The following is a 23,824-nucleotide window of genomic DNA, read 5'->3' on the forward strand; positions in this document are numbered from 1 at the left end:
ACCATCCATAAAATCACAAATTGTCATTTTTACTCTTTAGTGAAGTTGGTATGTGGATTTTGTTACTTTCTCATAAGCCGGGCTAGCTGTTTTCCAGTCTTTGTGCTAGACTAACAGGCTGCTAGGTATTGCAGCTTCACACTGAACAGATAGATATTACAGTGGTATTGGTCTTCTCATTACATTTGTAGCAAGAGAGCAAATAAGAGTATTTCCAAAGATTTTTATCCTAGTTTGTTCTTTTCTATTTCTACTCCCCAAAAAATGTGAGACTACTTCTTCCTCCTGATCAGTTCCGTCTTAAAACAAATGTTTGTATACCTAAACTTCCCGTCTGCGTCCATGTTCCCATATTTTCTGTACAACTCACGGTTCTGGAGGTGGGCGGAGCCGAGGGGCTGGTGAGGGAGACCATTTCCTGGATGGCCAGGCGAAGCTTGAGTCGGTGTAGAGGGTTACTGATACCGATCTCCCTCTGGATCTCGGTGTCAGATAGGGCCGACATGATGGCTCCACTCTTCACGTTGGCGCGGCATGCCGCCACGTACCAGGCCGGCATTCCCAACCACAGCTTCACCACGCGGACAGAAGAGGAGAGGAAACAAAAGAGCGAGGGATGTTGAGTTTGGCCTGATAGGAAGTAGAACTAGGCTGATTTAGCAGCTTATTCTTGGCTTTTTTCAAAATATCTGGTTGTCTGTCTATCTCAAATACCTTAGACAAATTTGGTTTCTTTCATTCTATATTTTACAGTTCCATGGAACAATTTGATTTTATTCCAACAAAATATAAATGAACACTTTTTTATCAGTAGTTCCACAGGATTTTTCATCTTCCTAGTGATATTTAACATTAGCAGAGAATTCTGTCTCAGCAAGTAGTAGCTCCAATAATCCCATTTGACTCCATCAATAACTGGAACATTGTGGTCAGGGATTGGAGTCATCATGAACTGGCTGCTGGCTGTAGGTCACCTGCTGAACATTAGGGGGCAGTAGTGTTTCTATATTTTGACTTTTTCAACTGTGTATTCCAATGTGTTAACTCAAAAAATCAGTGAGCGAGTGATTCACTGCAATGATTCATCATACAATGTTTTATTTTGGTTTATGATCAGTGTTCTTTTTACTAAATATTAATACAGATTTTTGGTACAGTCACTCATAGCGGATCTAAAGAAAGTGACAGCATCGAAAAATGCAGTTACAGTGAATGTATTGTAAGTTAAGTTTAAATTTTAGGCAATATTTTGCATGTTATTTAAAGACAAATATGGTAAACTAAGATTTATGTAGGTCAGCTTCTAAGTAAGTAAAGTAAAGTAAAGCTCTTGGGTCTTTAAATGCAACTTAAATCCCTTGCAGTTGAGTATATGTTAGACATCCATCAACAAAAATAAAAAGTCTGCTTAGGACAGTTCCTACTTACCTCCAGCCAGGCTACAACTGTGGGGCCATCCCATTGGGCGAAAGGTAAACCCTTTCTCCTGGCTTCCTCCAATAGCTCGTGTCTGAGAGGGCGGGGACAGAAGAGACCTGGTATGAACGCATGTACTTGTACATGGGGACAAACACACATTTTCTCACTCTGATACAACACCACACCTTCTTAAACTCTCTCACACCCTTACTCCTGCACATGGCTTCTCACAAATCCCTGCAGTAACAGTGTGTGTACAGGACTGTGTGTGCATGTATATAGTACATGAGAGAAGAGGACTCATACACGTTTTTATCTCCCAGTCCAGCCTGTACATTAAGAGTGTTTGAAAAGGGCAGTGTTTTATCATTCATCTCTGTGCTGCCAGAGAGTGGAGCAGACAACTGTAGCTACTCTCACAGACACACAGACACACACATACACACGGAGACACACTCATACACACAGGCTTCGTATTACTCAATTTATGAGGACATTCACTTACTACATTCATTCCCAAATCCCTAATCCTGACGTTAACATTTGTCCCTTTCATACATCTACAGTATTTCTAATCTTACATTTACTGCTAGTAGAAAGTACAGCCAGCCCTGTATGTCCAAATATATTTGCCCTGTATGTTTGTGTGTGTGTGTGTGTGTTTTTTTAACTTCAACTACTTAACAGATTTAATGACATTAGGAGGAAGTTCAGGAAGTTCAGACAAATTTAAGTCACAATATTCCTTAACAGTATTAAGTTGACCATGGACTGTGTGTATTTTAATGAAGATGAATTTTAAAAATATTTCATTAAAATAACACATTGAGAGGATTGTACATCCTTGGCGGAGGTACTCTATGCGCTCTCTTGAGTGCAAAAACAACAACACACTCATACACACATGCACCTGGAAGGCACTGTGCTACAATACCTGCTCAGTGAGGCTGGATACTACATTGTTAATCTAAGCACAATTGGCCAACTCATCCCAGTTCACTCAGAATTGATTCTGCTGAGAGAGATTTTCTCACTGTTACTTTTGTTGCAGTTTTTGAAACCATGCAGCATTGTATTTTTAAAAGTAACTTTTCTTCACATTTTCTGGGCTGTGGTCCATGTTTTTTTTTTTAGCAGGTGTTGGAAGTGTAACCTAAGAGGGCTGAGTTGTGTTTTGTTTTGCCTCAGTTTGAGAGCCGCACTGAGTGGCGGTGCAGATTTACTCGATGTAAATTGCACCTTATCGACAAAGAACAGCGAATGGATGCTCTTGGCCTGTCGTGCACAGAGCTATTTGTATTGTGCTGAATCCTCCCACACTCGGCGAGACACGGAGAACTTATAAAACAGCCTAAAAATGCCGGACAAACAGGGGACCGAGGAACACACTCGTACTCACGCCCACACACCAAAAACAATACAGATCTTATTCTGTTTTGTGAACACATTTCATAACAAAAACTCTGAATAGACAATGCATTCCCTGAGTATGTTGTCCAAGAACTTGACAAATGGAAAGAGTGGGCTTAGTAATAAACATGATACATGTAGCACTCTCAGCATTGAAGGCCTCAGTACAGTGAAAGGGCACTTAAACACAGCATACATGGCATACGAAAGCCTACAGGGACAGAGGAAATGTGTTCATCCAAACACAACCAGGTACATTCACTGTCTTATCTATCCAGCACATGGGGAGATAGCCCATGTTTTATGTTCAGGTCAGGTCTAATGCATGGAGAAATACATCCACTGAACATAGCTGGGGAAAGGGAAGTAAGGAAACGGTTATGACAAATCATACAAACAAAAAGAACATTTGACATTCCCATAACCAGATATCACAGCTGGTTATTTCACACAAATAGATAGAGACACATATAAGGAGAGGAAGACATTCCGGGTGTAATAATTGGGCCCCAGTTTTAGCGGCGGCACATTCTCTGTCCAGCCATGGATGCAGCTGCCATTGAACTGTGAAAAGGGGGGAAGAAACGTCTTCAGATGGTAAATGGAAAAAAGAAAGAAAGAACGCAATGGCGTCGTTAACAGCCATGAAAGGATAGAGAGATAAATAGATAAGAGACGTCAGCTTTGGCACTGGTCTTTCGGGAGAGGACGGATGGTGGACAGACAGGAGAGATGGCAGACAGGGAAATATGGCTGAGACAATGGTCATATCCAGGAGGTCAGTTATACATCCTCACAACTTACCCGCTTTGTTAGAGTCAGAGGATGATGAGAGGGAGAGGAAGGGTAAGAGAGGAGAGAGTCAGAGCAAAGAAGAGGGAGAAAGAGAGAGAGAGCGACGGGGAGACAAAAGTACACAAAATGTTAATGAGTTAATAGGCAATTAAACGATACGGCTCTAAACAGAAACACTCACACACCCACACACGTATATCTCACAATGGAGGACATTCGTTTACAGGAGCATCTGTAGACCAGTCAAAAAAAAAAAAAAGTCATCTTCTACAATGCAGTCCTGACCAACATCTCGTGCAGCAGAGGAAATGAGAAATGCACTGAAACACAGCAAGACCCCTTCCATGGCCTTACATTCAAATGCTCAGTTACATTCAGATACTCTGTCGTTACCTCTTGAAGAAAAGAACAAAACTAAACAAAACAAAAAACACACCAACAATGAGACCACAGCGGTATTGATCGATCAAGATGCTGAAATGGAAAATAGTGCAGGCAGCTCAATGGCATGCAGTGTGGAGGAGGCGCCAAGATGCAAGGTGGTGGTGTGGCCTTAATCCCGGACACTGCTTTGAAGAAGTCAGTGCAGCGGAAGAGAAAACAACACATTGGTCAACATACAACAAACAATACTCTCTATTGACCGACTACATGGGAGGCAAAGTTATTCGTCATGACAACTCAATGTGCACTTCGAGCAAATGACATTCATCATTTGGCACTGGGGCATGGCAAATGCACACACACACACACACAAACGCGCGCATACATACAATCTGCAACACTCCTGCTGAGAGATTTGATTTGCGAGGGGGGGTTCCCCTTTTTTCCTGGAGGGCAGAACATACCCCGATCTGACCATGAGTGTAATCTATGAGTGGTGTGGTAGGAAAAGCCTTCTATAGCTTCCAAATTGACAAAGTAGCTTTGTGAGATTAATTGGTTTTTCAGTACGGATCAATAGCCTGACTTTGGCGCTGTGTCTGAATACAGTGAGGCTGATCTCTGCTCCTGGATACTGATCCAGCTTCTGCTTTCTATCGATCTTGCTCTCAATGCAGGTTATGGTATTACATAGAGTAAAGCTGGGTTTTCGTAGAGGTAGAGAGCTAAAGGTAAACACAGGAGGTGGAGCCTCTGTCTGTGTGCCAAAGGTCAGACTGGACTATGTACTGTAATGTAGTGCTGAAAGGTCTAAAAACATACAGCTAGAGGACTTCCAAACCCAATACTTCTTCTTAATATGACCATGAACTTAATATGGCCGTTGTATGAGATGGACACTGTCGGATGTGTGTGAGAAGACCCTACTAAGGGATTGTTTGGATATCTGTGTGGAATTTCGGTTTCATGGCGACTAGTGATGTGGTTCTTTGGACAAAACTTACTTCTTTTTCAACCTGCGGTCCTTCTCGGCCTGAGTTCCCAGCTTGCCCACACCCATGTCCTGGCCCGCCATGTCTGGGTCCATCATGGTCGCTGAGACGGGAGGAGGAACACGGGATATCAGTGAATACAATCTGAAATTGATAACTGTGTGATACGAAATAAATAAATACTAAAAGGTTTTCATTAAGTGCTGTGTTCGGCTCTGATTTACATAATATGTATGTGTCAATTTAATTGTACAATAATTCCACAATATTAAGTCAAATACTATGACCATATTACCATGTGTTTTTATATATTACCAGGCCACTAGAAGCCTTTTAAAAACAAAATAAAAATCACAGATAATTCAAAACTAAGTGGATGCATAAATCAGATTTTGTTGCATCTGATGATGATTTTATCTTCAGCTGAGTGTACTGTAGGAGCATCTAGTTTTAATCTAAGTATGTATAATTATGTTCTTCCTACTAGTATTAGCAGCAGTCATATCATCCCGAGTTTCAGTAGACTTTCAGTAGACTTTTAGTGTCCCATTGTATCCTACCAACAACACAAATCTGGGGTTGCTGGTCCAAGTAAAGCTTAACAGTTTTGGGTGAAATTGTACATTAGATATTAGGTGATATATCAGCATATTGCTATTAGTATTGTTGGATTTTGTAAGCTGTCGAAACATTTTTCCAGTGCCCACCTTGTGGATCAACCATGACCTGTCTGTGTGCCATATGTCCCAGTCTGCCTTTCTCCTTCTTGCCGAAAAGCCGTCCGATGGAGGACTTGATGCCCTTCTTCTTCGGCTGCTTGTGGAGGGAATCTTGGCTGCTGGCTACGCTGCTCAGAGCGCTGGCCTCAGCCTCCAGAGAGGACACGATCCTGGGGGCACAAACGCACGAGCAAGAGAGTTGTTAAAAGTTGCAGCTACATTTTATTTTCATTAGATAATTTCTCAAAAGGTCCACATTTTTAGATCATCAATATCCTAATAACTCATGTTTATTTGTACATACTGTAATGTATATTTCATACCTTTCTAGCAATTGTCATCACACTTGTATTTAAATTCTTTCTTTGGTCTGTTCTTTTGAAGAAATTTGTTTCTGTGGCAGTATCTTTGAAGTATTTGCTGCTTTCTCCAACTTCACTTTTTAAGCTCATATATTCATGCCAATTACCGAAGACTAATACTGTTGCTACTGCGTGTGATTTAATTTTTAAAAAGTACCCAGATTAACTCTATGAGTGCTAAAAAAAATTATTCATGGCAAAATTGGAAGCGTCTGTGTGGGCAGTAAACCATCTAATTTTCATCCAAAGCGAAAACAGGCAAAGCTAAAGACGACTACACCATCTGAAAACCAGTACATCAAGACACATTTTAAAAGAAAGAATCGAATTTGCATCCAAAACCCTACTCCAAAATTACTCAACCAACAAGATACTCCTGTCTTTAAGGAGTGATTGTACAGCTGACACCTACCCTCGTGAGTCATTGTGCGAGGAGGCTGGCAGTGTGTGTGTCATTCGGACAGTGCGTGGCGTCGGAGGGGGGGATGTCTCACACTTGATGGTGGCCTTGTCCTCGCGGCCATCCTCATCCACCGCTGCTATCTGAGGGACAGGGGGGAGCAAAGAATGGGACATTAGACGTGACCCTCAGATACTAGCAAATCACCTATTTAACCATGGTGTCATTACAGCAGCCACATTATTAACAATATCACATTCAAACGCTGTTGATACAAGCCATGCTGTGTGTACCTTTCTCCTGTGTTTCCTCAGATCACTGGGCTGTTGGGCAGAGAAAAGACTGTTGTCAATATCAGCATGTTAAAACATGGACAAAAACACTTCCATGTTGGTAGCAAATGAAAGACTATTGGCTCTTTCATATAAATATCATGCACCATCAGATTTTCAGCCTTTCCCCAATATCAGATCATCAATTCACTAATCAATACAGAGGGAAAGTGGATGATTGGTAAACAAGTCATTTTGAGTGATCAATAAAATCAAAGCATTATTCCTTTAAAGGCCTTACACATTACACCCTTCTCTTTGTCTGGTGCATTAAAGGGGCATTTACGAATATTTGAAGAGGTATTACTTCCTTGATGGGCCACATCTGGGAGTGTTTCAGCCTCAGGTCAATGTGGAAATAGTTAGAGAGGAACCAAGCTGTAAAGCATTATTGTCTATTCTGGGAGAAGCTGTAACCCACCCACCTCCCTTGACATCTGGGCTGGTGATGACAGCTGACAGAGCAAGACAGTTTCTGTCACGACCTTCTCTGCACGCCAATTTAATGCGGCAAGTCTTTAAAAATGAATGTCTCCTGTAGCTATAGGTTAACATGCAGGGATACTGCAATATATACAATATACATCTCTACTTATCTACATCTCTGTGTGCTTACAAAAGTGGTACAATCTCTAAAAATAAATCTTAAATCCCTTAAAGTACACACTCCGACGTTGCGTATACTCAGACTCTAATCAAATGCTGCTGTGTGATGCAAGAACAGTTAATCTCTTATGGCCCTAAAGAAATTTCTGGCCATCAATCACAGCACTACAGGCTAAAATCAGAGACAGCCAGCTATTTGGCGCCTCATAGAAACCCATGTCACATTTTACACTAGTTGCTGCTCTTGTAATGTGATGGCCATCAGTCTTTTCATCAGTGTGATGTCTCAGACACCACTTGTCTGTATGAGATTGAACCTGATGACATTCTACATCTTGATTACGTGTTCTAGTGGTACAAAAACAATCATTGTAAAGGTCCCAATATATAATAAATGTTGTGCTCTGGGGTTAGAGATTGTGTGCTACACAAGGTCAGGCTCGGGTATTGTCTCTTTATTTGAACCCTGATGAGGGCAGAAACCGGTCATTTTGTTAATTGTTTCACGAACAACCCATGTGACTAATAAATTACTATTATAATAGTCTAATGATAAAAATGTAATGATTAAAACATCAGACAGTACAGATACCAGTATTTGGCGCAATGTTCTTTGTTTAAATTTTTTTTTAAATGCACTCACTAATGGCAATAACTAAAGGTCAAATCAAAAATATGAATATGCAGTGTCCTTTTTTAATACATTTTGCATCTTAAAATGTTGAAATATTCTGGCATTGTAGAGTTCCACTTCCAATTACGAACATTACTCTTACTTTTTGTGTTTACTGTTTGTAACTGCACTGTTTAGCTGCTCCTCTAACATTGAAAGTTTTGTTCTGTGTATGTCGCCTGCTGCATTTAAACCTCCAAAAGGTCTACATGTAGTTAAGGAACCCACCAGTGTCATGACCCCCATGCGCTCCATATCGCGGGCAGGGCTTCGAGGATCAAGTTTAGGGGTGGAGTGTCCGCTGGGCGGGGAGGAGGAGGCCAGGGAGGAGGCGGTGGCTGAGGCAGTGATGGAGGCTCCAGGGTGGTGCATTCGAGCCAGGTTGAGGCCCTCAAGGCTGACGCTGGCGACCCGGTTTTCTATCTCCTCCGCCCGCAGCTCCGTCGACTCCTTCTCCTCCTGGATCAGCCTTGGAAGAGGGGAGAGGGGGGCAGGAAAGGAAAAGATTTTGCAGTGTAGCACTAAATCAAAATGGGCTCCACTTTAGTTTCCAGACTAGCATGATATCAGTATCATTGTTACAGAGTTTAGCTTATCTATGTAGGTGGATTTATGGAGAGTCACCTAACAAATTCTGTTAAATACCTACAGTATAACGCAAACTAATTAAACGCCACAGTGAGGAGATAAAAAGGCTAAAAGTCAGGTCATTAGCTTTAACATATCCAGGGTCTAACTTTGTAATTAGCTGAGAGCTCAACTCTTTGGATTCATGATCGCTATCTGCCATCAGATTTGAATTAACTCCTCCTGAAGGAAATGTGGCACTGTGTCTATTGATGGGGATGTAAATTAGCAAAGACCAAAAGGCACATTAAGAGCCCTTGAAATAAAGAACTAAGTAAAGTTGCGCCTGGGGTTATGAATACTTATCAGCACAAGATAATTACAGCATTAACAAGCAAGAGGCAGATCACATTTCCCGAAACACTGAGTGCATACAAGAAAAGTGTTCATAGACAGGAAGAGCGATCTACAGACAACTGATGCTTGAGTAAGAGCTTGAGAGATTCTTGCACGACATTCTGTCAGAAGCAGTTTATTTTAGCATATTTGGTGGAAAATATGAGTGTTTAGAAGATGCTGTTAATATGGATAGACAGTGAATAGGTGGATTATGCTGAAAGTAAGTTTCTCTGATACTTTTTTTTGCTTCTGTACTTACTGTCATAAATACAAACCAACCAATGGGTTTTCGTTATATAATACTAATAATATAGATTTTAGCTGGAATATCACTCAAGACGCCAAGGGGCTAGAAAAGGGCAAAGTTAAGAAACATTCCTTAAACGCATGGAGAGTTATCCGTCTGAAACAGGGTTTAATCCAACAACAGGATATCAGCCCAAAGTCAGAAACGTTTAAAGCAATCTCCAAAAAGGAATCCTAAACGGCTCAGCTTTCCGGGATATGATCTTAAAAACATATCACGTGTTAACGGGATTTGAAGTAAAACGGATTAGGAACACAATAAGTAAAGGAAGAAAATCAATATTTTTGGGAAGCTGGCCTTTTATATTAAATGAACACTGCAGTGTGTGTCAGGTACCGAATCTCCTTGTTGATTGCGTCCAGCTGCTCCTGCAACATCATGGCCAAAGTTTGTGCATCAGAGTGGCCGCTGGGTGAGAGCAGGTCCATCGAGCTAAACAACGTTTCCCTGTCGTCGTCGTCGATGTCCGACATCTCGGTGTCGCTCTCAAAGTGGTGGCCTCCTAGAACCCCGAGCTGCTGCGAGCGCCATTCATGCTCCCCCAGCGATTTAGCCTGCACAGAAAGATAAGGGCACCGGATGAATAGCAGAACGTATGTTGTAAGTTCTAATTTAATGCATTTGAAGTCATTATGGGAATTAGAGGCATCCCCAGGGAGCTGAACACCTTTTCATTAGATAATCAAAGTAGCATTTTCTCTCATATAATCAGAATTGTTATGCAGAAGCTCTTAGTTTAAGCATTGTTTGAATGGCTTTATTTACCTCAATGACATCAGCAGTAAAAAAAAAATGTAAGCAACAGGCCAACATGACAAAAACTAATTTTACTGTACCACAAGCTGCTTTAGTTGTAGCCTGAAAGCACAGCACATTATCCTCTAAAATAACTTATATTGCCTAATTGTATCTGTACATAATAAGCATGCGATATGGAGGGATAACATTTACCCTTGGAACCCTATATTTGCTGTACAGTCTACTAATATGTGAAGTGCTAGACAGAAATAATTGTATCCTTGGAGAGGCTAACCTGGACTCTTCACTTCCTGTCTGTACTCTTCTGGTGATACGTTTCTCCTACTAACAATGTATAAAACCTAAATTAGGCCTGCTGCAGTGACTGTGCCTGCCTGGTCAACCAAAACAAGCAAAAATGAGATGGCCACGCCAAAGTATGAGTCCATTTTGAGACTGAGATGATCTCTTAAACTCTCTCCCCCATGTATACTCCTAATCCTATAATTCAGTTAAAACATATTGAACATAATGCAGGATTGTGGAATTCTCAAGGGAACAAAAAGACAAAATGTTAATCTGATTTTAACCTCCTTACCAAAGGTTAATTCTATTACTATATTGGAGACTTTTAGCACCAAGCGCTGAATTACAGCCTCAGGGTTTTCAGGAAGATTTCTACTGGGTGTGCCAATTTCTAACTAAAAGAGCTTCCAACAAACAAGGCTTGTGGTCGAGCAGTTGAGCAGCTCCTACACTTTGAAAATAAAAGGAACACTAGCATTTTACTATAAAAAGGCACAGACAGATTGAAGGCGGACAAGAAAGACTCACCTTGGTTTCACGAAGACCTACTCGACCTCTCCTTGGCCGGCGGATGACCTTGGCTGAGCGGTAGTGGTCCGACTGGGTTTCAGCCAGAGATCCCAACGAGAATCGGAGCTCAGCTGAGGTGTCCAGATGAGACCTGAGAAAGAACCTCTATCAGTAACGCTGCACCTTACGTTACCTAATTTGTGCCTACAGTAAAACATCTTCTGGGACTAAAGCCTGAGTTGCAATCAGATTACAAAAGATGATACGCATCAAAAATGTTATGGTAATGTCCACAGTTATGCAGACAGTAAACCAATCAAATCTTGTGTTTGGGTACCCTCAAGCATATCTAATAGTCACAGTGATGTGGTGTAAAGTGTACTTCTTGAAGGATCCGAGCTTGTTATGCATGCCTTAATGGCTGCAAATGGTTTGTCTATGGAGGGTATTATGGCTGCCATTGTCAACACATCAGCACTGTAATATTAGAACATCATGCAGCATGAAAGGAAAGCCAGAAAATATCCAGGAATAGATATAGAGAGTTCAGTGATACCAGTGTTTCTAACAATAGCGCAGAGCAAAATGTTTCATCAGTGACAGATAAAATAACAGGGCTGCTGCTGGAGAGAGTATATCTGTATTCCTGCAGTTTATTTGCCTCCTGTTACGAACACAAACTTAGATCAGATCAGTTATCCCTGACTAAAGTCTTAATCTCTTTAAGATTTTAGCCAGACAATGTCATCCAATGACAAAGCAATGCAGTTGCTAAAACTTAAGGCAAACAGGCGGTTAAGCAACTTTAAGTACAAACCTCTGTTTGAGTCAAGCATCCTTGTTTTCTTCTTGAGCTGACTGCTCGACTCTGAAACAGTCTCAGTCCGGGTCCAAATACTGACTCATGCTTGGACATGGACCCATCTTGATTTCATGCAGTTGCTTAATGGTCTGCTTGCTCCAGAACGGCAGTGAACTGAATCTAACTTTTGTTTGGACCCATTTTTAAAAAGCACCAGACTGGCAAGTTGCATCACCAGAAGGGGCACAAATAGCTTCTCTTTATTTATATATTTATAGAACAGTTTGTAGAACCAGTAGTAAAACTCTTGTTTTCTATGTACAGGTTGCTTGTCAATTTAATGGCTAAATGAAAGCATGACGCATTGCAGATTGTCATCTAACCCTTGTACAACATTTTTCGTTTTCAACTCATGGAGCTAATTTTTGGTCTATTAGCTAGCAAGCTACAGCCAATCCCTATTATCAGCAACAGTTTTCATTTTAGCTAGTCGGAAATCGAGGACCCACTGTTTCAGAGATTAGAAATAAACAGAAAGCTTAACAGGCAAAGCAACGGTATCTAAAAAGGTGGCCAAGCTTAGCAAACAGTCAATTTCGTAAGTTCAAAGTTCGGTGGAGATTTTCATGGTCCTGCGGTCTTATGTGACTGCAAAGCCCCACACAAGTCAAACCTTAGCACACCTACCGTGACAGGGTGGGTTCTGTGAGGGAGCCTGCCCTCAATCTGAATTGGTCGAGCTCCGATCTCAGTTTCTCTATCTCCTCTGCCAGCTGTGTCTGGACGAAACAATTCGACAAAATGTGATTACAGGACTTGTCTATGATATTAAACGCTCAAAGAATGATTATCCCAGTATAGCATACAGTAGTCATATTGGTGTTATGTCAACACTGTGAAGTGATATGGCTGAGAGCTACTGGAGCTGATTATCTTCATTTTGCTGAATACCCACTGACAGAGTGATGCTTTCTAGATATTTTACATGCTGATTATGAAATTCATCTCATTATCCTACCCCACCCGGGAAGCTTATGAATATTCAACTGCAGAGGTTTATCAAAAATTAAACTAATGCCAACAACCAACCTCATTATTCTCATACTAATCATAATTTTTTGATCAACCTACTTTTTCTTGGATTGACTCCTCAAACTGTTTCCTGTAACCTTCCGAGTCTTGGATTAGCAGATTCTGCAAAGAGAGGAAAAGAAAGTCAGAGGGTGATAAAATCCATCTCCTCCTGACATTTATTGGACAGAATATTGATAGGTTTCCATCCACATGGCAGCCATGTTTAACCTTCTCTTCTAGAGCTGCCATTCTCTCCTTCAGGTGTAGCTGAAGTCGCTCGTTGGACTCTGTGAGGAGTCTGTCCACCGTGTCCGACAGTCGCTTGTTGTGCTCCTCATTCATCTTTTCTCTCTGCCGAGCCTGGAGGCATAAAGTACACGATTGAAGAGCTATATTCCAAACGTCACATCTAACAAGCCCTTCAAAATATTTGCTATAAAGCTAATTTAAAGCAGTGGTTCTGAAGTTTTTTTGGCTTGTGACCTCTGATAGCAAAGCAATGTATGCTTGTGTTAAGTACAACCCATGAGATGACCTTTAATTATTAAGTAATTTGCAATAAAAAGCAGAATAAAAAAAATGTAACATATGCCTTTCATATCCCGTTAATAATCTTGTGACCGCATATTGAACTTATATATAATATTTGGAGAACGAGAAACGTCTACTCTTGAGGAGGATTTTGCAATTAAATGTGTTATTTGAGCCCTGTTACACAACATTTTCAGACTCTCTCTCAAACTGGGTATCTACTACAACATTTTGTGATACTATAAAATGTAGATGCTGAAGGCGTGATCTAAAATAAGTAGTACATTATTGCATCATGTGTGAGCATTTTTACAAACCAGAGTGTGTGAAACATTGATTTGGTCAAGTGTCACTGGGTAATAAATCCGACAATGTGTCATCAGTCACTGTCGCCTCAAGCTGTCATGCTCATGCAGGAGTGGCTGCCTGGTTAACGTTGCCTGGCACAACGCCTCCGTGGTGACTCACCCGTAGCAGCTCCTGGTTCTTCTCCTCCAGCTGGCATTCCAAGTGCCTCATTCGCTCCTCAATGCTCCCGTGACGCTCTTCCGCCTACAGATGGATCACAGCATAGACAGGACAAAGGAGGGCACGATGATCTGCTGGTGATCTGTTTGACAGCCAGGCAACAAAGACAAAGCAGTGGCGACGACACAAGCCAAAGCCTCTATCCCAAACTCAAAGATGGATATCTATCGTTTTAAAGCATACTGCAGAGAGAGCTGGTTGAAACAAAGAGTGAGAAGGAAAACGATGGAGAACGAGGCCACCAAAGGACAGAATGAAAGAGGAAAAAAAGCTCCTCCAGCGCTGCCAAGTATGAGCTCCAGCCAGAAGTGCCATGCAGCTGTCCCATGATGGTAGAACAGCCAGAGCAGAATCCCAGTAAAACACGCTCGCCACAAAACACTAATAAGATAAATGAATGAAATCTGCTCTCTACAGGAGTTGGCAGTAGCTGTGATGCCCTGTGGGACTACCTTCCTAAGAATGGAGTTCATGTCTTGGAGTTTAGCTTCCATAACAAAGTGATAATCATCAGGGGAGGAAGAGGAGCTGGAGTCAGACTATGTGGCCGAGGAAGAGGAGAGGGACATGTTGAAACGTCATGACATGACACCGAGTGCACACTTACACACAGGTATAGAAGACAATCTAGAGACGAGGGCATCTGTGGGAATGTGTCAACAGTATGTGTGTTTTTGTGTGTGTGTGTGTGTGTGTATGTGTGTGTGTGTGTTCCTACCTTGGTGAGGGCTGCTATCCTCTGGGCCAGCTCAGCCTCTACTTCCGGCAGCGTCTCGGCCTTCCTCATGGTCTGCTGGAGCTTTTGCTCTGCGAGCTCTAGCCTCTCCTGTAGCTGCCTGTTCTTCTCCTCCATCTGTACACACAAACGTCGTCCACATCAGCAGGTAGTCATTCATAAGGTCTAAGAGATATGACGTACAGTAAATCCTCCAAATAAAATGTAGTAACATTTGACTGAATTTTAATCCCATTACCTAGAATGAAAGAAAGAATGCTTCGAGTAGAACCGATTGGAATCAATAAGTGAGAATTGTTTGTGGTTTCTGTTAAACAATTTGTACTGATGGAATAAGTCCTGCTGAAAAATACATTACTCTGGATGAAGACGACAGGCAAACATGATGTGTTGAGCTTGCAATAACAGCAAACAGTAGCAACAGCCAAATAAAACTGGAGCAGATTTCACTAAAATATGATAAAAAGTACAGTAAAATTAGCAATAAAGGGTTTTACGCAATAGCCTGCTTTTCTGTGCAGTTGACGTAATAAACGATAGATTACAGTATTTGTGTTTTATCCCCCTCTGTCCTGGCACATAATATAAAAAACTCTTTTGTGAATCTCTTCCTTATTTTCCATTTGAATGTCAGCAGAACATCATCGCCCTGGTAGGAAATAGATTCACAGATATCCGTCTTTAGAAGGAGGACTGGCTAGTGAAGGCTCTGGCAATGTGCCTCAACCCTTTTTCAAAATAGCACCATAACAGAGTCAGAATAGCAGCGGCTCTGCACTTGCCAAGAGTGACAGTGGCAACTTTTACTCAGCAGATACCGGTAATTGCCCTGATTAGGCATTCAGATATAGTACTTGCCATTATAAAGATGGAAATCAAACCCAGCTCTCAGTGAAGCTGCCACCAAGTGACTTGTATTTCCCGGTTGCGTGTTAAGACTTTCCTCCCTGCCTTGCTCGAGGCCCTGATCAGTTTTAAGACTCTTTTTTGGGGGGCTGGCTTGGCAGCCTTTGCCATCAGCGACAGATGCTCTGCTCCCCAAAGCATCGGGCCTGGCAGCTCAATATGCAATAATTAGACTGGAGTGGGCCAGGGCTGTTGTGTTGTGTGTGTCAGTGATATTTTCTGTCTTTACCCATATCACCATCCCATTGGTGTCTGAGATGACACTGGGGGAAGCATTACAGTTTTTGTCTGCAATATCCTTCCTAGGTGCCCTTCCATCCATCTTTTTTGCCTTTTTTGCTTGCAATTTCTTCTCATCCAATCATCCCTCTGTACCAATGGCCAAGCCTACATCCCCCTGAACAACTCATCTTCAAACATCAGCGTCCAGATCCCGGGGTTCAGCTCCTGGCACAATAACAAGTAAACTCATTACAGCGAGGAAGTGTGTTTGTGTGCGGTAGCAGGAGCTTAAACCCAAAGTCTTTGAAGGGTTATTTCTGTACGTTCTGAGGGGGTTTCTGGATGCATTTATTTTGTAGAGTGGTCTTGAAGTCAACTCGATGAGGTGCTTATGACCGGTTGTGTACAAGCCAAAAGGGGAAATCTTGACTCAGAAATTAAATGCTCAATAAAATGGCTGAAGATTGATACCACTCTTGTGTCTGTACAATAAATATGCAACTAAAGCCAGCAGCCAGTTAGCTTAGGTTAGTATAAAGACAGGAAACGGGGGGAAACAGCTAACCTGGCTCTGTCTAAAGTATTTATTTGTAGGAAGCAGTTGCCAGGCAACCAGCGGAGACTCCAGGAAGTTATTGCTCCCAACCGTAAAATAGCAAATTTTAATTTTTACCTTTCAGTTTTTGCACAAACTAAATCATCAAGAAATAATGTGTTAATTAGTGAGTTTTAAAAGGGTGCTGGTAGGGAGACTTTGATACCTTTGGACAGAGCCAAGTTAGCTGTTCCCCCCTGCTAAGCTAAACTACATGGCTGCTGGTTGTAGCCTTATAAATGCATATGAGAGTAATATCGATCATGTAAGGCAGCAAATAAGCGTCATTGGTTGGTGTGTGAGAAACTTTCTTCATAGCAAAGCCAAGGGGTGCTTGTGTGTCTCATGGTGTCTGTGCGTGCCCGTGATTACTTCTGCTAATATTAGTGTGACATCCTTTCCTCCAGAGCTCAGCTGGTGCTTAAGCCTGTACACATGGAAATGTCACTCAATCTTGTATGGCCAGACAATTTATGTAATTGGCTCCAATGAATCACAAAGGATCATCAAAAAGGAGAATAAATCTGTACCATGGTTTGATCATATTGACAGCATTGCATCAGTTCTGAGGATGACTTTGAGCCATGTGCATCTGCTAAAAGTAAATACTTAACTGAAACCATGAAAGTTCCTTCCTCAGTAGTAATTTCCTCTGACATTATTTGACACAATGTCAAGAAGGTTTCTCATTGCCAAACCTCTGTAGATCAGCTCTAAGGGCTCTTTAACTGACAGGAACCATCTATATTACATAACCAGCTGCCTGCATGTTTTATTCTTTTGTGAATTTAGTCAAATTGTTGAAAAAAAAAATGTTGGGCATATCAGCTATGAATAGTCCATTTTAGCAGCCACCTACAACTCAGTCTGACAAATAAAATAATCATTAACGTTTTTGAAGTAAACAGAACTGGAAAACACAAAGCATTTTAATAATCTCTCAGGATTGATGATCAGTGACTTGGATCTCATATACACTCATTGGATTATACAGACCTGTCGAAGGAACGCCTCCTTATTGGCCAACTCGTTCTCCAGTTTGTCGTTGATGTCGTGCACCGAGGTGGACTCCCGTTGGGCGCTCAGGTAGCGTTTTTCCAATGTCACGATCCGTTCCTCCATGTCCTCCTTCTGACACATGGCCTGTGTGCGGACACACACACAGAGTCAGTGAAGGTGAGAGCATTCCTAAAACTAAAATTCCCCCTTCACTGATTACTATTTAAAAGAATAAAGTGTGTTTCTGGTTGCTGCTTAGATTTGTCTTAAATTTCAGCTTTTTTTGCTCACAGAACTTGCCGTAAATCATCTGCAGCTCTAATTTCTAGTATTTTTGCAAACATACATTTTGCAATTTAATATCTGCACAGGTTTGATTTATATCGCACTACAAAACATGAATTATACAAATAGTTATTAATGTCTAAAACAAGTGTGCAGAATGTTCTCATCACAGCTTGTGGCCTACTGAAATATGCAGCTGAATGTCATTAGTACAAAAACTAAAATTACAACATGTCCAGAAGCCCTCAAACAGTTACTGAAGTTGAATTGTAAACACAAAGAAGAGCTACAAGTTGACAAAATAAAGATTAGCTCCATATACAACATGACCATTGTATATCTACACGAACAACAAGTCAAATACCAAACGAGACAAAAAACAATAAAGCTTAATAACGTACAAACACGCAGCTGTGATTTGTATCTTATACTGCTGACATGAAACAAGGTTGCCCCTCATGAAGGCAACATTATCTCTGAAACTCTGAAAGTTAATTTCCTGCATGGAGAATTGCTGCAGGCACAAACCCATGCAAGCGCATGTGGTTTAAAAACCACACAAAAAAATAGTAGTCACTGGGAGAGCTGAATAAAGTGTGGCTCTCAGAGGAGGCAGTGCAGGGTAAAAACACTGGGTCAGTCCGATGAGGCCGTGTTTGCCCGGCCACAGCCTGCATCGTTAACAATCAATAGCAATTTCAGCCCAAAGGCTATAGGGGGATCAGCTTATATTCATATCCCGTCCACTTCACTGGCATGCACCTCGCACAGACGTATACTGAATGGGTTTATGATTGGGATCTTAATTGCCAATTTATGACACAAACATTCTAATCTCTCCAGAAAACTGCCATTTAGCTGGCTGGTTTTGTGCTTTACGTGTCGACACTCCAGCATGAAATAGTGTTCAAGGAACAAACAGTGGCAGATGCAGAGACAGCTGCTTGTTCTTCTTGGAGGTTTTTTATTTTTATTTTAAGTGTTAGTGTGTGTCCTTGTGAAGTGTTTATGCCTACTGGAGTCTGTCTGTTTGCATGTTGCAAGAATATTTATAGGATTCACCTGCTTGTGTGTGATTGTTTGAGAAAGACATTAAAATAAAGGCTTTTTTTTTGTACTTCAAGGAAGCAGTGTGCCTAGAATTGCGTGTGAATATGTTTGTGTTATGACAGAAGCATACAGTCATGGAGAGGAAGGGAAAGTGTGAGAGTACATGCTAATAGAAGCTTTTTTAGGCCACTGCTAGCCTTCTTTGATGTCTCTCTTGCAACCGTTATTCCCTTGCAAATGTGTGTGTGCTGTAACCTCTTTGATGTCCCTCTGGTACTTGTTGTTCATCTCCTCTGACTTGATGAGGTCCTTGCGGGCGGTCTCCAGCTCCTGCTCCACCTCGGAGACCCGTGAGGAGAGGGAGGACATGCGCTCCTTCATCTGGGCCAGCTCGTAGTTCTGCTTCTCCAGCAGGTCCTGCAGCTCCACCACCTGGCTCGCCTCATGGGCCGACTCCAGAGAGCCGTTGGACAGACGCTGGGGGAGAGATGAGAAAAGCAGGGGACAGCAACTTTAACTTCAGTTTAGAAAGCCAAAGCTAAGAAAACACATACAAATCAAATGACCTGGTGACCACCATGTATTAGTATTGTATACAATATAACTTCTTCTATAACTGCTCAGATAAAAACTTTTGCAGCAATTAAGGCAGATAGGTATTACTGAGAAGCAGTGTTTTTTCTGATCTTGGTGTTGTTAAAGACAAAAATTTTAGTCCTTGTCCTTGGTCATCTAAAATTAATGGATTTGTACATGTGCGTTTTGTTTAATGTCTTATAATAGGCACCATTTAGTTTACACTGGATGAAAAAAATAAATCAATGTCATATTTGCCATTCACACCACTTTCTTATACAGATTTCTCTTTTTAAAAACTTAATTGGAAAAATCTAATAAAAGAAACAAAAGTTAGACTGTGACTAGAGACATTGGCAAGATTAAAAATTAGCTGAATAAAGAACTGTTTTCTGATTTCCTGTCATGTCCTGGCTTTCTTGTGCTGTATTAAAGCGATCCTTGAGAAATCAGCCTTGCTCCCACTTCAGATACCATTTCTTCTTTTGAGAGTTACACACATTAGCACTCTAATAAATTTGAGTTCAGGAGCTCAAGGCTTTAGCTGTTTCCTTGCTTTGATTTTGGACGGTGACAAAGACTGGGTGACTGAGAATCACTCCAGACACCATTGGAAAAATTGCTTTGACACTTGCATTAGTAATATGATTAGATTTTGCTGAGTTCTAGCTCTGTGCAGCCACCCCCCTGGTCTCTGCATGAGGTAGATTAATTAGGGGGGGATGCCAGAGAGATCCAAATTGCACAGAGGTTTAGAGCCGAGAATAACGCACCAGAAAACAACTCTATTATCACGACTAAATGACATACTTCCACTGACAGCACTGAACGCAGCTTTTAAATAACAAAGCTTTCTCTTTATGTTCAAATGCAATTACTGTATCACAGGTGGAGGTGAAGATTGAGGAAAAGTGATATCCTCATTCTCCATCTCTCTCCTGCATCAGGCCCAGCTGCTCGTCCTCGGCCATCCATCTGTGAGGACAAACCTAATTGGCCCTCTCCGCCTGCTGCCTGTGATCAATGATTCACCCGAGCAGGGGAACAAGACCCACTAAATCACGCCACTGATTTTAATACCAGTGCTCGGGCACTGGGCCGCTCTCATAAAAAGGACCAACTTTAAGGATTTAGCTCGACTTTATTGCAAAATGTCTCAACAGCCCCACAATGATACATTATTGAACTGTGGCTCCCATTATTGTCCTAATTTCACAGTCTTGTAACATTAGGGCACCTGTTTTTTAAGAAAGTTTAAATGGCCAATCTTTTTTAAAGGCTGCAAGAGTTTAGATAAAGTTTTGCGTCCACACGAGCAGACACATTTTAAAGGGGTCAGTTCATTTAAATCACAAAACACATTTTCTCACTTACCCCTCGTCTAGCCAAGCAGAGTTTTGGTTTCTATTTGCCCAAATTATCTGTCTCTACTGCCCCACCAATACAGTGGAGGTCAGTCAGGTTTGTTTGTCTCTTGGTTTTTCAAGAAACAATGGAGTTAGGACTATTTTCTACTGAATAATCCCTCTGGTATGTGTTCACAGTGAGGTTTGTGGGTTACCCTGTCATGTCACAGTCTATGATAGAACTATACAACAGAATGTCATACACTTGCCTGAGTGCAGATTCATAATTCTCAAAACTTTAAAAATGAAAATAAAATTTGCTACGGCACTTATACTTCCTTAAGGGAAGTATAGGTACCTTAAAATTGTAAGTACTACCATTTAATGCCACTTCATACAGAGGGATTTATTGGACAACTGTAGTTATAGTGCAGCATTTCTAATTGTACATAAAAATAAATACTTCATCGTGTACTTCTTGTTGAATCACACATAGCATTTTATGACACTATAATGCCCTGCTCACAGTTCGCAGTTTAATGTTAAATAAAACCCAGTGCAACATTAATAAAATCAATGCAGCTAAGAAAGAATGAGCTATATAGCCTACATAGCATCTTTCTATCCAGTTTATATCCAGTGAAAACAATAACACCAGCAGTGGGGTGACTGTTTTACAAAAAGTGAAAGGTAAATCTGTTCTAAGAGTGATGGGCTATGAAACTAATCCAGCAACAGCCCAGTGGCTGGATATTTACTGGATGAAAAATGAAAATGGTGAAGCAGCAGGCCTCATCTGTCAGACTGTATTAGCTGGTTATCAGGCAGATCCAGGTCTATGCTAAAGGTTTAAGAGCTCCATGGGTCAATATGCACTTCAAGAGCTGCTCTTTTATTCCCTCCTTTCTCCCTCTTCACTCCTTCTTCCCCTCTCACTGACCTCTCTCCTCCTGTCACATTAATGACCAAAGGGACACGTGCAAATCAGGTGGAGAGGACTGTGCCTTCCGAGACGACGTCGGTCCTACAGATCAGGGTCATCACTCCCCCCCCCCAGACACGTCTGTCAGTCCCCGTGACGGCAGCGACACCGAATAACTAGTTCTCATTCGCGCCGTTTAGCAGTTAACACACGCACACAAATAAAAACACACGTACATATTCACTCCCTTTATCTTCACAAAACAGGGCAGACAATAGCTGTCTTCTCATTAGCCTATCCCTCTGCACAACACACTCTTCATCTTCTTACCTCCCGACATCCCTCACCCAACTCCCCCACTCCTTCTGCAGCAGACCAGCCTAGTAATAGCATCTCCATTGATCTACCCAGGTATCCTCTGTAAGATGTAGATGCTGCTGTCTGCATGTAAAGAGGATTTCGCAGGTCTGCTTTGGGATTTGGGGTTGGTTGTTTTGGGTTCTGATGCAGTCTCTGTTCCTGTATGATCTAGTAAATGTGGATGCCGTTACACCTTCTCTCTTTAAATTTATAATAAGAGGCAAATTTGTATTCAGCTCTGCAGGTCCACGTGTGCTCCTGCATAATGGGAGAGACTGGGGTCACAGCAAGAGCTCTCATCTGACTGTGGGTCACCTTCAGAACACCAGCAGAGCTAATGTATGATCAAAAAAAACTTACTCCAGGAGGACGTTAACATGCATGAATTATTTGTTTATTACCACCAGACATGTACACAAAATGATGATTGCAACTGGTGTGACTTTGACATAGAAGATATCAGAAGATGATAAATGAAAGATCCGTGCTTAAAGGACAGTTAAATATGTGCATGATTAATATTGTGTAAATTGGTGTAATATATAAAGCTTAAGCTGTCTTCAGGACCATAGAGACGACTGAGGATAACTATACTACTACTATATATAAAAATTATATATATTTATTTTAAAAAATACACGTACAGATTGTGCCCTATTTTAAGATGGAGGCTCACCTTGCCATGGACCTTCTGCTGAGCTTCACTGCCCTCCAGTATGTCCTCTCCTCCGTCTCCGGAAGCCACTTTTCTCTGAATGTGAGCATTTTGTTCCCGTAAGGCCACAATCTGCAGGATGGTCAAAAGTGCACACATTAGAGCTGAAATTGGCACAATATCAGAATACCTGCATATACATATGTTGGGAGTTAAGAGAGCTGAGATAAAAAAAAAAAGTCAGACTTTAAAATGTGGCTTTGCAACACGAGCAGAACCTGTTGAAACCTCAATGTTTGATTAGCATAAATACATAACTGCAACCCCCAGTTAACTAGTCATGTTTCTCTCTTATGCAATACTAAATTACAGTATGTCCCTCTCTACAGGAATTTATTGAACATGGCTTTAACCAACATGAAGCTGGAAGCACTTGAGCACTGATACAATCACTATAATTATCATGTTCTGCGGACCTCGTGTCTTGTTTCACCACCTTAAGCAACTATCTTAAAGTCATAATCCTGTCAGATGGGTGACCGACAACAACAATAATTAGGTTCTTCCTTGACAGACACCATGTGATTATCACTCTCCTTATAATGGAGAAGAGAAACGCAGACAGTGCGCTTCGCTGCTACTTGTCTCTCATAAACAATGTGAAGCCCCTGAGACTTTGTGGTGCCTCCAAAACAAGACTTTCCAGAATCTGAAACTCCTGGGAGTAAGATAGTAACGTGAAGCACTAAAAATGACCTACCAAAAGCGCCAACTTATTGTGAAACTTCTTTGTCGTTAAAGTGCAGCTTTGGAAAACACATTGCAGTAAATTGTCAAATAATACAGCTACAGTGTGAGTCCCACCCCAGGTGTGTCAAGCCTCTCCCTGCAGGAGTCTGCAGGGTGGAGCTGGGCTATCAAGAAGATTCAGTTCACCTGGACCGTCTGCCTCACTATTCTACACAAACTGGTGGCAGCGAGCCTGTCTCCCTCTCTTTTCCCTCTTACATGCTTTTTTGTTAGCTTTCAGTCCTTTTTCTCTTTTTGCTACATAAAATAAACTATCAAGTTTCAAATCTTATGTGGTCACCCCTTTCCCCCCCCAATCTTGATCCACGTTGTGACAAATTGAAAACCCAAGGAATTAGCCATCATTATTACAGGGCAATTCAAGTTTATTGCAACTTAGGTTTTGTTTTCATACTTTTGGCAGTGATTACTATTGATTATGATAAGATTGTATTCACCACAATAATTGCTGAGATTAGATCACTAAGTCAAAGTCAAGAAAGCAGTGACGATTGGCCAGGTATTTAAC

General features: G+C 41.4%; 1 protein-coding gene across 2 annotated transcripts in view; it reads right to left on the minus strand.

The window, feature by feature from the left end:
- The window catches only part of ppfia2 (PTPRF interacting protein alpha 2), a 43,094-nt gene that overhangs the window by 10,198 nt on the left and 9,072 nt on the right, over positions 1–23,824 (minus strand). For both annotated transcript variants that reach the window (XM_035672966.1, XM_035672958.1), the window contains exons 4-20: positions 22,528–22,638; positions 18,903–19,124; positions 17,310–17,456; positions 14,573–14,707; positions 13,795–13,878; positions 13,024–13,155; positions 12,853–12,915; positions 12,409–12,500; positions 10,938–11,070; positions 9,702–9,919; positions 8,321–8,561; positions 6,775–6,804; positions 6,494–6,624; positions 5,708–5,889; positions 5,013–5,103; positions 1,429–1,510; positions 371–571 (exon numbers count right to left, since the gene is read on the minus strand). In XM_035672966.1, the coding sequence (XP_035528859.1) occupies positions 371–571; positions 1,429–1,510; positions 5,013–5,103; positions 5,708–5,889; positions 6,494–6,624; positions 6,775–6,804; positions 8,321–8,561; positions 9,702–9,919; positions 10,938–11,070; positions 12,409–12,500; positions 12,853–12,915; positions 13,024–13,155; positions 13,795–13,878; positions 14,573–14,707; positions 17,310–17,456; positions 18,903–19,124; positions 22,528–22,638 (2,295 nt within the window). The remainder of the gene's footprint in view (positions 1–370; positions 572–1,428; positions 1,511–5,012; positions 5,104–5,707; positions 5,890–6,493; positions 6,625–6,774; positions 6,805–8,320; positions 8,562–9,701; positions 9,920–10,937; positions 11,071–12,408; positions 12,501–12,852; positions 12,916–13,023; positions 13,156–13,794; positions 13,879–14,572; positions 14,708–17,309; positions 17,457–18,902; positions 19,125–22,527; positions 22,639–23,824) is intronic.

Source organism: Morone saxatilis, unplaced genomic scaffold, assembly GCF_004916995.1.
Source record: "Morone saxatilis isolate NCDOM2014 unplaced genomic scaffold, NCSU_SB_2.0 Contig10, whole genome shotgun sequence".
NCBI classification, from domain to species: Eukaryota; Metazoa; Chordata; class Actinopteri; family Moronidae; genus Morone; species Morone saxatilis.